The sequence below is a fragment of the Eucyclogobius newberryi genome, unplaced genomic scaffold, assembly GCF_026437365.1.
Source record: "Eucyclogobius newberryi isolate DKJ021-1_F unplaced genomic scaffold, fEucNew1.0.hap1 SCAF_22, whole genome shotgun sequence".
Taxonomy (NCBI): Eukaryota; Metazoa; Chordata; class Actinopteri; order Gobiiformes; family Gobiidae; genus Eucyclogobius; species Eucyclogobius newberryi.
Window position 1 is genome coordinate 7,146,004 of NW_027315857.1, and position 16,545 is coordinate 7,162,548.

The 16,545-nt window shown below is 38.5% G+C and overlaps 1 protein-coding gene across 1 annotated transcript in view; it reads right to left on the reverse strand.

Annotated features, from left to right (window-relative positions):
* Nucleotides 1-16,545, reverse strand: part of LOC140371373 (phospholipid-transporting ATPase ABCA1-like) — a 207,165-nt gene that overhangs the window by 88,767 nt on the left and 101,853 nt on the right. The window contains exons 31-32 of the mRNA XM_072458485.1: nt 9,792-9,886; nt 8,865-8,970 (exon numbers count right to left, since the gene is read on the reverse strand). Of these exons, the coding sequence (XP_072314586.1) occupies nt 8,865-8,970; nt 9,792-9,886 (201 nt within the window). The remainder of the gene's footprint in view (nt 1-8,864; nt 8,971-9,791; nt 9,887-16,545) is intronic.

Sequence of the window (16,545 nt, forward strand, 5' to 3'; positions counted from 1 at the left end):
ATATTTTTATATTTTAGAACAAAATAGTGGAGTTGGCTGCACTATGTAGCTTTTCAGGTTGACGGCCCTCCACCTGCTTGTATCCATGGACATGTTATTGTTCCACAGTATGGCATTAAACGTATTGTTATATACATTAAAAAAGATATATTCTTCCTGTGAGTAGGGTACTGAACTGTACCTTTGCCTTGTACCGTCTCTTTCTCGTCTCCATTTAGATGTTTAATGCCACATTCAGGCAAAGTATGCAGATAAGCAGGTCCATTTATTTCAGATTTCAGTTTCCTGTTACATTTTGAGGACATTTTCCCATTCAAAAGATATATTTTCTTTTAAATTATTACTCATGGCAGCAGTCAGTTGTAATCTCTCATCTCATTTCATCATACTGAAAAACATAGACTGAAAAGGTTCCACAATGCATTTTTTTTTACCTTTATCTTCAGGCGTGTGACACATAACTTTGATTCTACACTCTTGCTCATTCACTGGAACTAAAACAAGACTCGTATATCGTCCACCTGAAAAAGCAAGGGAAGCCTTTAGCCTAAGTGGTGTAAACTGTTGTTCTTGCAGTTGAGCTGGGCAGTGAAGTGTAGCCCCAACAGGCAGTATATGTGGGGATTAGCGCCGTCTAAACCCAGATGAGGAGCAGGCCAGCGGCTGTCTGCATCTAATCCCCGTCAAACCCGTCCCAGCTCAAGGACAATGGGGCTGGCTGTGGCCCGTGGACCTACCAGAACCCCGGACCACTGTGCAGCGAGGAAATTCAAGTGTGGCCAACTTCTCCAGCTGCTAATCCACAAGCAGATCAGCAGTTTAGTCCCTGCATCGCCTAAGTTGATGTAGGTGAATGCTGTGAGTGGAGATTTATGCTGATCCCCGTCTTGAGTGGACCTGGGATCTACAGACTGGCACTCCATCTGCAAATGGATGCGCGTCAGTCCTGGTAACGTCTATAACTTGTCCATTCGATGTGGTTCTCTTCGAGTTGGTGCTGTATCATATGCTCCGAAAGGAAGGTTTGCTGTGAGTGGTCATTCAAAGTGACAAATTTAGGAACAAATTCATGATTATGGTGAGGAAATGGATCCTCGATAGGCGTTAGATTTAGAAACATGGTTATGGATAGGATTAACAGTATTATGGTTAAGTGTTATGGTTAGGGAAACGATTTTGGGTGAACTTGTTTACAGTCAATCAAAAATGTAGGCCTGTTCAAAGGAGCATTCCCACACATTTACACATTACAACTATTTACACATCAATTACACCCCTACTATCCAGCTCAAACCTTCTCTTCAAGGTTTCTGTTTTTTCCCTCACTCCATTTTTTACTTGTCTTTCTTGCCAACAGCTGACCGACGGCAAATAGTTTTCCATTTGGGGGTTTTCCCGGGACAGTTGGTCAATCTGCTCGTCTTTCTGTGAAGCCCTGTGCGGCTGCTTTTGTGATATTGGACAAAAACAAACGTAACTGAACCGAATTGAAATTTTGGACACGCTGTCATCAAACCCGCTGTAAACTGTGTCTGCGCTGAACGGAACTGATCTGTACGGAAATCAAACAATGTGGGTATTGAACCGGTTTTGATGGGCTATAACTAAAGCCAAATATGTCTTGAGTGCACATTTATATCATTTTCAAACCGAGAGTTACGAAGCAGTAGAGGAAAAGAGACATTTTGGCAATACTTTTGAATATAAGTTGGAGGATGCCGGGGATAGAGAGACAGGTGAATCACCGTGGCAACTCAGTGGAAGGGAACAGCCAAAAGGAAAAAGATTATTCATCTACTCCCACAGAAACTGCAATTACATGTATAAATGTAAGAATAATGCCCCCAAAAACAAAGTCTACACCCAAATAAATCTAATAATAAGTGTATGATTTTTGCCCAATTAATTGCCCAGCTCGACAGGATAGTCTTCCTTGGGAATAGAATACGTTTTGGAATTTTATGACAGTTAATTTAACCTAATTAGCTACTATAATTAGCATGTCCCGTATCATGTAATGGAACTTGTCATCCAATTTGTCTACAATGACACGATGTCTGAAAATAAAAGACCACTCCTGATGATGGGGCGACTGCAAACACATTCTAGAAAACATAAACAGTTTCTACATAATAACACAGTGTGCCACTTGAGATTTGTTTGCCTAAATTACAAGTTTGGAGCCTGTGGACTTTCTTGTTCTCTTCCTTCCCATCTTGTCTTTGAACACAAAGACTATTTTTACCAATAGGAAATGGATTAAGAGATATTTTCAGAACCCGTTTCCTAATTTGGCCAGGGGCAAAAAAGCCAGTGGCTGATGTCAAAATGGCTGTAGTAAGATCAGTAGTTTCCAGGGAGAGTTTGAGGCTTACAGAAAAGTGTTTGCATAGCAGGTTGGTAAATGCCGTTGGGGTTACGCCACGGCTGTTGGAATTTAAGGCATATTAGACAGCAGAATTGGAGAGTGGAAAGAGATGAAAGTGATAAGCCAGAGGGCAGAGTAATGTGCTGAACTCACAAAGAGAGTGTCCAAAAACCTGTAAAGTTAGAAGAGGCTCTGAGGGGACAGGGTGCAGTTTAAGTTATGTGGGAAACCATGAACGGGAGCTAAGATTTACATTTCATCATTTCAAAGATCTAATTGCAATTTTCGGACAAACATTAGGATTATTACATTACCTTTTGCACTTTACAGAGTATAGAAGAGTATCAAGATTCTGCTGAACTAATAAAAGAATCAAATGTTACTATTATTATTTATGCTGTACTGCATTGCTAAGGTAAATTCATTCCAATTGCAATTTAAACTTGATTGTGTTTTATTTTGCAGGCCTTTTGACAAAACATCCACTGCTATTGTTTAATCACCTTAACCTTATTGCTGTGGGAACTGGAGAATATTGAGAGGCATTCACAAAGGGAAAACCTTGTTGTTGTGAAGCAGCACTGCTATATATTAGTCACTTTGGACAGATTTAAAACTATTAAGCTAATAAAAATAAACATATATATATTCTTTAAAGGTGTTCTTTTTTTGTTGCTAAAATATAAACAAAAAAACAAAAAGCAGAATTTTCCACTGATTTGGCCTGTGAATTGGCCTGGTGGCGTCACCTCTTTGTGTCCATGGAGATAGCAATAACATCCCTCAACATGAAGACAAGCGGCTGGGGACCTTCCACCAGGAGTAGTTCACCTTTAATTGTATTTTTCTTATCTACTTCATTACATTTAGATACATACATACATTGATTGCAGTTTCTTCCAGGCAGTCATTCTGTGTGACAGGTTTATAGGCCTCACGTGTTCTGCAGGTTTGGCCTTCTTGACGTGCAGCGCCTTCATACTTTTACTTGTACAACCTTGCTTTTATTTGTTCTAATCATGATGTTCTCTAATAGTCCACTCTTCCATTTTGGCCCTGTTAAGTTTAAAGCATGTTTTCCAGCATGACAGTTTAAAAGGTGAACATTTGTTGAATGCCCTGGACCTTGTGTTTATCCTTCCTTTTTTGCGTCGAAACCCTAGATTGGTCCATTAACTCAAAAGCGATGCCTGTTGCCATGGTCACTCAACAGATTCCATTTGGAGAATTTAACCGCACCCCTTTCTTTCTTTCGCTTGTTTGTTGCCATTATCCTTTCTCCATCTCTCAAGGCTTCAGCTTGGCTCTGCCGCAAGCAACCTCACCTGTATCCAAGGCACAAAGCTCGGCGCACAAAGAACGCCACGCTCCATTTAGAAAGAAGACTGGAGAACCGCGGAGTCTCTACAGAGAAATAATGGTGGCCTCAACAACCAATTGGAGAAGAAGAAAGAATAAAAAGTTCAAATAAGAGAGCACAATTTGCCAAATGCCACTAGACAAATGTCACAGTAGTAATAGTGATTTGGATTTATGACATTTCACACAGGAAGTTGAGTCAGAAAGAAAGCAGAGGATGTTCAGGTACTTAAACTATAATTAAAATAAACTATTCTATGATCGTAGACACTGATTTTGTGTTGCTTATTACTACAACAACATAACTGCTCTTAGCCTCCTCAGACTAATATTAAAGGGACTTCTACTATTACTGCTGCTACAACCACTATAGCTCTTACTACTATTCCTTCAACGCCTACTACTACTGCAAGTGTTACTAAAGCTTCTACTACTACTACTACTGCAAGTGTTAATAAAAAGCTTCTACTACTACTACTACTGCAAGTGTTACTAAAGCTTCTACTACTACTACTACTGCAAGTGTTACTAAAGCTTCTACTACTACTACTACTACTGCAAGTGTTACTAAAGCTTCTACTACTACTACTACTACTGCAAGTGTTACTAAAGCTTCTACTACTACTACTACTACAAGTGTTACTAAAGCTTCTACTACTACTACTACTACTGCAAGTGTTACTAAAGCTTCTACTACTACTACTACTACTACTGCAAGTGTTACTAAAGCTTCTACTACTACTACTGCAAGTGTTACTAAAGCTTCTACTACTACTACTACTGCAAGTGTTACTAAAGCTTCTACTACTACTACTGCAAGTGTTACTAAAGCTTCTACTACTACTACTACTACTACTGCAAGTGTTACTAAAGCTTCTACTACTACTACTACTGCAAGTGTTACTAAAGCTTCTACTACTACTGCAAGTGTTACTAAAGCTTCTACTACTACTACTACTACAAGTGTTACTAAAGCTTCTACTACTACTACTACTACTGCAAGTGTTACTAAAGCTTCTACTACTACTACTACTACTGCAAGTGTTACTAAAGCTTCTACTACTACTGCAAGTGTTACTAAAGCTTCTACTACTACTACTACTGCAAGTGTTACTAAAGCTTCTACTACTACTGCAAGTGTTACTAAAGCTTCTACTACTACTGCAAGTGTTACTAAAGCTTCTACTACTACTACTACTACAAGTGTTACTAAAGCTTCTACTACTACTACTACTACTGCAAGTGTTACTAAAGCTTCTACTACTACTACTACTACTGCAAGTGTTACTAAAGCTTCTACTACTACTACTACTGCAAGTGTTACTAAAGCTTCTACTACTACTACTACTGCAAGTGTTACTAAAGCTTCTACTACTACTGCAAGTGTTACTAAAGCTTCTACTACTACTACTACTACTGCAAGTGTTACTAAAGCTTCTACTACTACTACTACTACTGCAAGTGTTACTAAAGCTTCTACTACTACTACTACTACTGCAAGTGTTACTAAAGCTTCTACTACTACTACTACTGCAAGTGTTACTAAAGCTTCTACTACTACTACTACTGCAAGTGTTACTAAAGCTTCTACTACTACTACTACTACTGCAAGTGTTACTAAAGCTTCTACTACTACTACTACTGCAAGTGTTACTAAAGCTTCTACTACTACTGCAAGTGTTACTAAAGCTTCTACTACTACTACTACTACTGCAAGTGTTACTAAAGCTTCTACTACTACTACTACTACTGCAAGTGTTACTAAAGCTTCTACTACTACTACTACTGCAAGTGTTACTAAAGCTTCTACTACTACTACTACTGCAAGTGTTACTAAAGCTTCTACTACTACTACTACTGCAAGTGTTACTAAAGCTTCTACTACTACTACTACTGCAAGTGTTACTAAAGCTTCTACTACTACTACTACTGCAAGTGTTACTAAAGCTTCTACTACTACTACTACTGCAAGTGTTACTAAAGCTTCTACTACTACTACTACTGCAAGTGTTACTAAAGCTTCTACTACTACTACTACTACTGCAAGTGTTACTAAAGCTTCTACTACTACTACTACTACTGCAAGTGTTACTAAAGCTTCTACTACTACTACTACTACTACTGCAAGTGTTACTAAAGCTTCTACTACTACTACTACTACTACTACTGCAAGTGTTACTAAAGCTGCTACTACTACTACTACTACTACTACTACTACTACTACTACTACTACTACTACTACTACTACTACTGCAAGTGTTACTAAAGCTGCTACTACTACTACTACTACTACTACTACTACTACTACTACTACTACTACTACTACTACTACTACTACTACTACTACTACTACTACTACTACTACTACTACTACTACTACTACTACTACTACTACTACTACTACAGCAAGTGTTACTAAAGCTTCTACAACTACTACTACAGCAAGTGTTACTAAAGCTTCTACTACTACTACTACTGCAAGTGTTACTAAAGCTTCTACTACTACTACTACTACTGCAAGTGTTACTAAAGCTTCTACTACGGGTACTGCAAGTGTTACTAAAGCTTCTACTACTGGTACTGCAAGTGTTACTAAAGCTTCAACTACTGGTACTGCAAGTGTTACTAAAGCTTCTACTACTACTACTGCAAGTGTTACTAAAGCTTCTACTACTACTACTACAGCAAGTGTTACTAAAGCTTCTACTACGAGTACTGCAAGTGTTACTAAAGCTTCTACTACGAGTACTGCAAGTGTTACTAAAGCTTCTACTACGAGTACTGCAAGTGTTACTAAAGCTTCTACTACTACTACTACTGCAAGTGTTACTAAAGCTTCTACTACTACTACAGCAAGTGTTACTAAAGCTTCTACTACGAGTACTGCAAGTGTTACTAAAGCTTCTACTACTAATACTGCAAGTGTTACTAAAGCTTCTACTACTACTACTGCAAGTGTTACTAAAGCTTCTACTACTACTACTACTGCAAGTGTTACTAAAGCTTCTACTACTAGTACTGCAAGTGTTACTAAAGCTTCTACTACTACTACTGCAAGTGTTACTAAAGCTTCTACTACTACTACTGCAAGTGTTACTAAAGCTACTACTACTACTACTACTGCAAGTGTTACTAAAGCTTCTACTACTACTACTACTGCAAGTGTTACTAAAGCTTCTACTACTACTACTACTGCAAGTGTTACTAAAGCTTCTACTACTACTGCAAGTGTTACTAAAGCTGCTACTACTGCAAGTGTTACTAAAGCTACTACTACTACTACTACTACTACTACTACTACTACTACTACTACTACTACTACTACTACTACTACTACTACTACTACTACTACTACTACTACTACTACTACTACTACTACTACTACTACTACTACTGCAAGTGTTACTAAAGCTTCTACTACTACTACTACTGCAAGTGTTACTAAAGCTTCTACTACTACTACTACAGCAAGTGTTACTAAAGCTTCTACTACTACTACTACTGCAAGTGTTACTAAAGCTTCTACTACTACTACTACTGCAAGTGTTACTAAAGCTTCTACTACTACTACTACAGCAAGTGTTACTAAAGCTTCTACTACTACTACTGCAAGTGTTACTAAAGCTTCTACTACTACTACTACTGCAAGTGTTACTAAAGCTTCTACTACTACTACTGCAAGTGTTACTAAAGCTTCTACTACTACTACTGCAAGTGTTACTAAAGCTTCTACTACTACTACTACTGCAAGTGTTACTAAAGCTTCTACTACTACTACTACAGCAAGTGTTACTAAAGCTTCTACTACGAGTACTGCAAGTGTTACTAAAGCTTCTACTACTACTACTGCAAGTGTTACTAAAGCTTCTACTACGAGTACTGCAAGTGTTACTAAAGCTTCTACTACTAGTACTGCAAGTGTTACTACAGCTTCAACTACTGGTACTGCAAGTGTTACTAAAGCTTCTACTACTACTACTGCAAGTGTTACTAAAGCTTCTACTACTACTACTACTGCAAGTGTTACTAAAGCTTCTACTACTACTACAGCAAGTGTTACTAAAGCTTCTACTACGAGTACTGCAAGTGTTACTAAAGCTTCTACTACTACTACTACTGCAAGTGTTACTAAAGCTTCTACTACTACTACAGCAAGTGTTACTAAAGCTTCTACTACGAGTACTGCAAGTGTTACTAAAGCTTCTACTACTAGTACTGCAAGTGTTACTAAAGCTTCAACTACTGGTACTGCAAGTGTTACTAAAGCTTCTACTACTACTACTGCAAGTGTTACTTAAGCTTCTACTACTGGTACTGCAAGTGTTACTAAAGCTTCTACTACTACTACTACTACTGCAAGTGTTACTAAAGCTTCTACTACTACTACTGCAAGTGTTACTAAAGCTTCTACTACGAGTACTGCAAGTGTTACTAAAGCTTCTACTACTACTACTACTACTGCAAGTGTTACTAAAGCTTCTACTACTACTACTACTGCAAGTGTTACTAAAGCTTCTACTACGAGTACTGCAAGTGTTACTAAAGCTTCTACTACTACTACTACTGCAAGTGTTACTAAAGTTTCTACTACTAGTACTGCAAGTGTTACTAAAGCTTCTACTATTAGTACTGCAAGTGTTACTAAAGCTTCTACTACTAGTACTGCAAGTGTTACTAAAGCAAAGCTGCTACTGCTGGAGGCTACTGCTACCATGTGTTTCACACTCATGCAGAAATTCAGTGTCAAGTCAAGTGTCTTGCTCATTGACACAAGAACCTGGGGCTAGAGCTGCCAACCATCTACTAAATGTGTCACCCTGTATAACAGCCACTTTTTTTTTAATTATAGCTACTCCAATAGCTAATGCTACTGTTAAAATGATTGCATTGTCATCATGTTTTAATTCCTGTAACCAATACTACTCTTGGTATTACTACAAGTACTTCAAGTATTACTATCGATAGAGGATTTCCACAACTACTCTCACTACGATCGAAGCCTTGTACTATACGGTTGGTGACTCTAGTTCAGTGGTGTACAACCTTTTCTCTTTCTCACACAATAAACACGTTCACTCTCAAGAGCCATTCAATATCACCAAGTGCCCTTTGCGTGAAGGCCATGTTCTGCACCAACCTGCGGTGAACTTAGAATGTCTTTGAGATCGGCGAAGGCGAGTTCGATCTCCGCTTCAGTCAGGCGTGCTTGGGAGTTAATTCCTCCGACTGAGATGCCTCCAAATCTGTAGAGGTTAGACACGGGCAAAGTCAAGGAAAGTGTCCAAAGGCAAGCAAGGGATATTACTCGTTTACATTTCTTAATTTAAAATGGAAAATAGAAAGTTAAAACCATATATTCTTCATGAGATAGAATAGTTTTATACTGTGGTACTGTAGTATAGCCAAAGATTCCTATTAAAAAAATATAATAAATAATAAATACAAAATACAAAACATTTTATATTTTAGTCCATTTTTGGTAAGAAAAGTTACATGGCGGTAGTTTAACATACACATTTTCTAAGATGCATTCATTTTACTCCAAAACGCCACAATGCAGCCACTATCAACTACTTTTACTGATATTCATAGCAATACTTTTGACGTCAGTGCAGATTTTTTGTCCATAGACTACCAAAAGGACAAAGACAGAAAGCATCCCCACACACAACGTCCAAACACTTAACAATTAATCATTTTTCTGGGTGACAGTCAGCAGTGAATGTGCTCATGGCGTAAAATGACAGGTTAAAGGAAGCGTATCTAAGAGCGGCCCAGCAGGATTTGTCAGACTGTGACAAGACCGTGACATGTGGCAGCGAAAATGGCATCGCGCCGTGCACCATCGTGTCCTTTCATTCATATGAGTATTGCCTGACCTTCTAAAAGTGGATGCACAACAGTAACCCAGCTAGTGGTTACTGCCCTCTTTTGAAGACCTTTTGAAACGCATTCGTTCCAATACCAAAGTGTTGAAAGTGCCGGGACTATAACACATTGTTCTCTGTCTGAAGAGTGACACTAAAATCAAAAGATTTTGGTACAATAATGGAAGTGAAAGTACCTCTTTTTCCCCTGGTTCTCAAAGGTTTTGATGAGAAAATCGGTCATGTTTCGGCCAGTTAGATTCTGCAGGGTGTCTGTTGTGTTCTGGGTTCTCTGAAATACAACAAGACAAATCATTAGAAGATTTATTCATTTCCAAAAGGCCATTTTACTGTAAAAGATGTGGGAGTTATTGAAAAAAATGTAAATCACACAGATACGAAACATTTTAATATTAAGCATGGTCTAATATTAAATAATACAAAATATCAATGGCTGCAAAAAGACCTAAAACAATCAAATTAAACTTGTGGAGTAATCTTTAAAAAATATATATATATATAAATATTTTGCTGACATTCTGTGATGAATTGTACAGTTCATTTAAATACTTTGCAATACTTTAACCCGAAATAAGACATTTACAGACACGTTTTAGCACATTTCTATGGACATAATATTATAATCCATGTATTCATTTTTGCCTCACAAGCATTAAACATTGTACCATATAGTCACTGCCTGAACAGTTTGCAAGTTTGAAGCAAAACTTATCTTCTAGTTGCAAATCAAGACCAAAAATCAATTTAATATGGCCGTAAAACCAGCCCAGTTAATTCTCCAGAGACTTTGGGGTCAAGTGTTCACTTTTTGTGTCGCCTCAGTTTCAGCTTTTTAGTTTTCGAGCAACTTTTCCAAACCAGTTTTCAAGTAAAATAAGCAGCTATAGCACAGATTACAAATGTGCATACTTCAATTATTTGACACAGCATACAGAGAACAATAACCAACCAAAGTTTTCTTCGTCTTTGTTCAATGCAACTTTAGGATCACACGGGCAAACCGCAAGTGCAGCCCAGCCACCCATAAAAACCCAATGCCAAAATATTCTCAAGTTAAAGATGTACATTTTCCAGGTGTTGCACAGTGAAGCGTACTCTCTCAACCCTATCATGACAGTCAATTAGGCGCGGCTATGGGCGGCCTTTCCAAAATCCAGACCCCTGCCATTGCTTCCCGAGTAATATGTAATGTAGGGGAGCCTTAATTAGATGGCCTTCTGAGGATAAATGGGCGCGTTCTAACATCCAATTAAGAGAGCACCAACACTCGGCTGCGTGTGGACGGATACAGGCAGTAAATACACAGCCATGGTGTCTGTTTCCAGAGAGGGAACACAGGGGTAATTAGCGAAGTGATCCTTGATAAAGAGCCACTAGACCGCTGGCTACAACGTAATTTATGGGAGACCCCCTGGTTAACACTGCTTTACACACACAGAGCAGTGTCGAGTTTGTCAGACAATTTTGAGTTACGGAGTTGATGTCAATGAGTTAAAGGACCATATTAATTAACGTTTAAGTGTTAACTATTAACCAATGATCTACACAAAAATAACTATCGTACAATAGACCAAATCTGTTAAAAGTTTTTCACCAGATTATAAAAGAAGATTTAATTAAAAGAGGACTGTTGGAGTAACAGGACTTTTATAGGTAGTTATGAATAAGAAATTAAACAAACGAATGACCATTATAACCCTTTAACAGATTTTTTAAATTAATGCTTATAAATCAGAACTTTCAAGGGGAATAATAGCTAAATTAAATGAATGCATAAATAATATGGACAGCTACTTTGCTAAATATATTAAACACAAATGGGAAAGAGATGGTAACCTTGTTTGGACAGGCAAAAATTGGGAAAATGTACTGTATGTACATCCTAGTGGAGGACCACAAAATCACATATTTGGAGGGAATTTTGTCAGAAAAATGTTTCACGTTTTTTCATAACACCATCTCAAATAGCCTATTATTCACCAGGAAGTGCTATCAGCGGGAGAAAGTGAGGCCGCCAGGAGGCAAACCACTATCACATGAACTGAGACTGTCCTGTTGCTCAGAAATATTGGACTGAGATCAATGAACATTTTCATTGTATGAAATGTGTATTTTTGACATCAACATCCCATTCGATTTCAGAACTATGTATCTGGGCCTCAAAACACCTGCCATGGACACAATCAGCAGATATCTTTGGAGCATCCTTATGGCAGCATGGAAAAAGGCCCTCAGAAAAATGGATGACACAAAATATAGCAACGATCAAGGACTGGAGTGAAATTAAATTATTATGGACCAGGAATAATGGACTATTTGGATACGGCTATGTAAATTCTATGTCCTCGCCCCCGTGTCATGGTTTCAAAAAGTTTGTTAAAGGTGAACTATGTAATGTGGAGGTCTGCCACCTGCTTCTGGAATGTTCCACAGTATGGCTTCGCAATAGAGACGGGTATGTGCAAATGCAAGGCCACGTTACAGGTCAGATCAGAAAGCATTTTGAACGTTTTTCAATCTGGGTTTGTGCAATAAAAACACCTGTAATAGAATAAATGCAAGTTAAATATGTGTAACTGCACTACTGTGGAACATTCTCCATGGAGACCAATAGGTGGCAGTCCCTCCAACAGAAAATGTACATGATGCACTTTAAAAGATTACTTCTGCCACGTTATTAAAACAAGGTCAAATCGGTCAAAATGTCAAACCTTTTCATTAAATTTTGTCTTTTTTTTAGAACATTCCATGCATGTTCATTCACAGTTTCGATACCTTCTGTGAGACTCTAAAAGTAAATAGTCAAGTCCTGCATATGCCATTTTGTTTTCTTGAGCTTTTGTGCTATTCCGCTTTTGTGACGCATAATTACAGCCAATGTGTTATAATTCATCAGCTGCATACACGGGAAACTGGACAATGTACAAACACGGTGAATCATCAAATGTATAAAAGGACGACGGTGGTGGGAGTGAGTGGAAGCTGAGCACCCATCTGGCTTAAGCATCACAGATAACGCAGACGAACGCCGCGGCAAACTTGGCTTATCTCCGAATAAACATACTTTCCTTTCACAAAACAACCTAAACTAAAAACAACAGCGGAATAAAAAAAGACAAACAAAGTGGAAGGAATGTACTGTACTGTACACTTACACGCTGGCACTGGGCATTGCCAAAAACCACAGTCGGCACCGGGTTAATTATTTTGGCGTGGGTTCATATGCTCAATCAAATCTGACTCAAATAGGCTTATTACATTATACTGTGCGACTGGGTCTTTCCTCTGCAGACTTTCTTCTACGTTATCTTGGCTGTGTTTGGGATTCAGTCCATGACATGAGCTTCCCGGCACACAGCAGTAGCCCGATAGCTGGCGAAGCAAACAGGGTAGAGGGAAATGTAAACTAAGGGGTAATCAAACGGGGTGAATGAGTTGGCATGCTCCAGCACTGCAGAGATAAGAGACTGCAGCATGTTCATAAAAACTCTTGGCGTGCGTTTCGTCACTCACAACCTCCATGTAAATGTTATCTTGGACATATATACAGAGCGAGCAAGCGGGGGTGTAAATTTGGGATAATTAATGATTTATTTATTATTTTATAAATTAAGATTTGACCTCATTTGTAATGCCAACGATTCTTAGTCCCGTATGAAAATGAATGCCAGCATGATCAGTATTTTGAGTTCGTCTAGTGCGTGTCCATGCATCATTTTATATCAGGACCAGAGCATTACTTGCAATATTTACAAATCTGTTTCTTTTAGTTATCAGGCTGTATGGGAACCAGAGGCAGGGGCTCATGTCTAATGCTAGAAACCAGTTGTTGAATATCGTACAAAAACAATATTTATACCAACTAATCATTTCTGGCTGGAGTACGCCACCTATTTGTCTCCAAGGAGATGTTATTACATTTTGTGGAATCTTTCACAGTGTGGCATTAAACTCTCCTCTGTCCCTGTAACGTGCTAGCCTTCATTAGATAAACAGGTTCCATGCAATACTGTTGAACACTCCAAGCAAATCAATAACTGAAAATATTCATATTGGTTCCCCTACTGTCTTGTGGGTGAAGTTGCAAAAATGCCAAATTGCACCCTTTGATTGAGAAATATAAAGCAATGCCAAATAGTTATTTGGCATTTGTTGTTTTCGGGTTTCTGAAAAATAAAGAAATGACAAACATGTGTCAGTATCAAATATACTATTTTCTTTTTTCTTTTTTAAAAGGATGTTTTGGCCTTTAGGCTTTATTAGACAGGACAGCCTGATGTGAAATGGGGATGAGAGCGAAGAGAGGACATGGAGTACATCTTAATTAGCCTTAATAAAACGTAAATTAAGATTTAAATAATAAACAAATAGTTTATTAAACATGATTCAGGCTTAGTATTCATAAAGTATTTGTTCTTTACAAAGAAGTCGTCGTTCATGTGTTAATGAGGTTATTTAAAGTGTGTTGTAAAATAAGTCGTTGTAATCCCTCATCCGTCCAGAAGTGTTCCATTGTAGGAAAAAACTGCTGTAATCATCCAAACACAGTTTTTCGTCCAAGAGTCATTCTCAATCTGTGGACCTAGTCTGAGAACTAGGATACAGCAGCATTTTGAAGCCATGGGGCGGCATCAGCCCTGACCATTCTGATGCTAATCAGGTACTCAGTGTTGATGGAGCTGCAGCCAGGTAACAATAGGATTTCTATGGCCCATTACTGGGCTGTTAGGATAAACAAAGAATATTGGTTTCAGGTGAAACTCTGAGAGTAAACAAAAACAGGACAGGCTGTTGTCAGGGTTCTGCCCGGTGGGCGGGGCTTAGCTCCAGGATAAGTATCTGAGTTCTCAGACTAGATTCACATTTGAGAATGACTCTTGGTCTCTTTTTCTAACAATGTCCATATGACTACAACTGAAGCTTTTTCTACAATGATATCAAATAAGTTAAATAGATTTAAAGTAATTACATCACCGCAATAGATTGTATTCATATAAGCAATTTTCAATTTCCGTTGAGTAGCTCACCATGTATTAGATTGTCCTTGTCCCCCATGTTTAAAATGTGGTTGGGATGCACTGACAATATGTTGTGTAACCCCAGCGGGTAACCAATCAACAGCTGTGTACCACAATTAAAACAGCTCTAACTACTGTGCAGCCCGTAATGAGCAGCTATGCCACATATATCTGGATTCAACGACTGCCTTCAACCTGAAGCCTTCTGTTGTGTTTAGATACAAGCAGTGCCCTTAATCTATTCTCCACACTTCACTAGCCCTTACCTTTTGTGTTTTTCCATCATGGTGCCTCGAGAGGACGCTTGTGGACAGGTTGTGTAATGACAAAAAGGATGTGAGAATTCGGGGGAACTTTAAAGAGTGGAGCAGGGAGAAGATACGTTAGCTTTTTGGTTGGGTTTTGTGGCTCCGATGCAGAGACAAACTCAGGGAGGAGAAAAATGTTCTCCAACTTAAGGTTTACACATTCATTATCATTTCATTGACTCGCATGAATAAATGATAACATAAGACAGCAATAATCTGTCAGGGCTGCTGATTCGACGCTGGGAATCTCAATGAGGGCGCAGCGGAGAAGTGAATAAAACAGCACTGGTTGTGCGTCGTTCTTTAAATCAACTTCTGTCTGCTTGCAAAAAGTCTGTTTAGACAGATGATGCTCTGAGGATTCTGATGTACTCTTTTATAATGTATGAGAACATTTGATTTGTTAAGTCGTGCAAAAGCAGTCTACCTGGTTAAATAAAAGTTAATAAATACATAAATACAGTTTAATCCTTGGACAATAAAGCATCTATTTAAACGTCTATACATCCATCTAGTGTGCAGAGGTTGCATGTTCTCTACAAGCACAAAAGACTAATCGTCCAGCTAAGTACTCTGACCAATAGTTCAAAATATTTAAATGAGTCCCTGGGCGGTTTCTAAAAGGTTGAACAGGCGAAATTGAAGGATGGGTCAAATACAGAGACAAGTATACCCAATCTGAACACCCCAGAATTGCTTCATAGAGAAGTTGTAAGTATGTTATTATAAATGTGGTATTACATTGAACAGGCCAGTATGACAATAACAGAGGACAATAATGATGCAAGTAGATTTGCTGCCATATTTTTGAAGTGCAAATGATACGCAATAACAAAACAAAGCCCTGGGTTACGCCACGCTTCCCTACACTAATCACAATGTTTGTCTCAGTGAACTGACCTTTACAGCTGTTGCTTCCAACTTCTCTCCCACAATATTTCCTCTCCAAACAGGTCACTTGATTTATGTAAGGACTGATAACAGCCTGTGAAGTTTAGAAATGAGCTGTATAAATTACTGGGACTGATTTTACCCTGGGTTACACAGTCCCAAGCTGTCAACAAATTAAAGGTGGAGTATCTGATTTTTGAACCGCAAAAGGAGGAAGTCGGAGGTTCAATATGTCCAGTTCCTCGCTCTCACAGACACATCATTAATATCAACACACATCCATTTTAGGCGTGTGCACAGTTTTTGAACAGCTTTTTCAGCAGGTGATGTGAAACTGGGGAGGACCACCCAAGCGCAGCCAATCGGAGCACTTATTGCATGCAGACAGTGTGCAGTGGTCTCATTTTTGTCACAACGTCCTGCTTTTACAATATAAATGGGGGAAAACACAACAATATAGAAGATGTTTCTATCGTTTTAATATTTTAACCTATTTGTTGTATAGGGGCAGAGTTTTATACAGAATGCGTAGACTTTTGACACTACCATTCCACTCAATTTTGGACTCAAACCCCCCCACCATGGACACAGAGGGTGGCTATCTTAGGAACATACTCGTGGCATCTGGGAAGAAGACCCTCACAAAAAAAATGTATAACTAGAACCATTCCGACAATTAAGGACAGGAAAAATATCATAACAGACATACACAC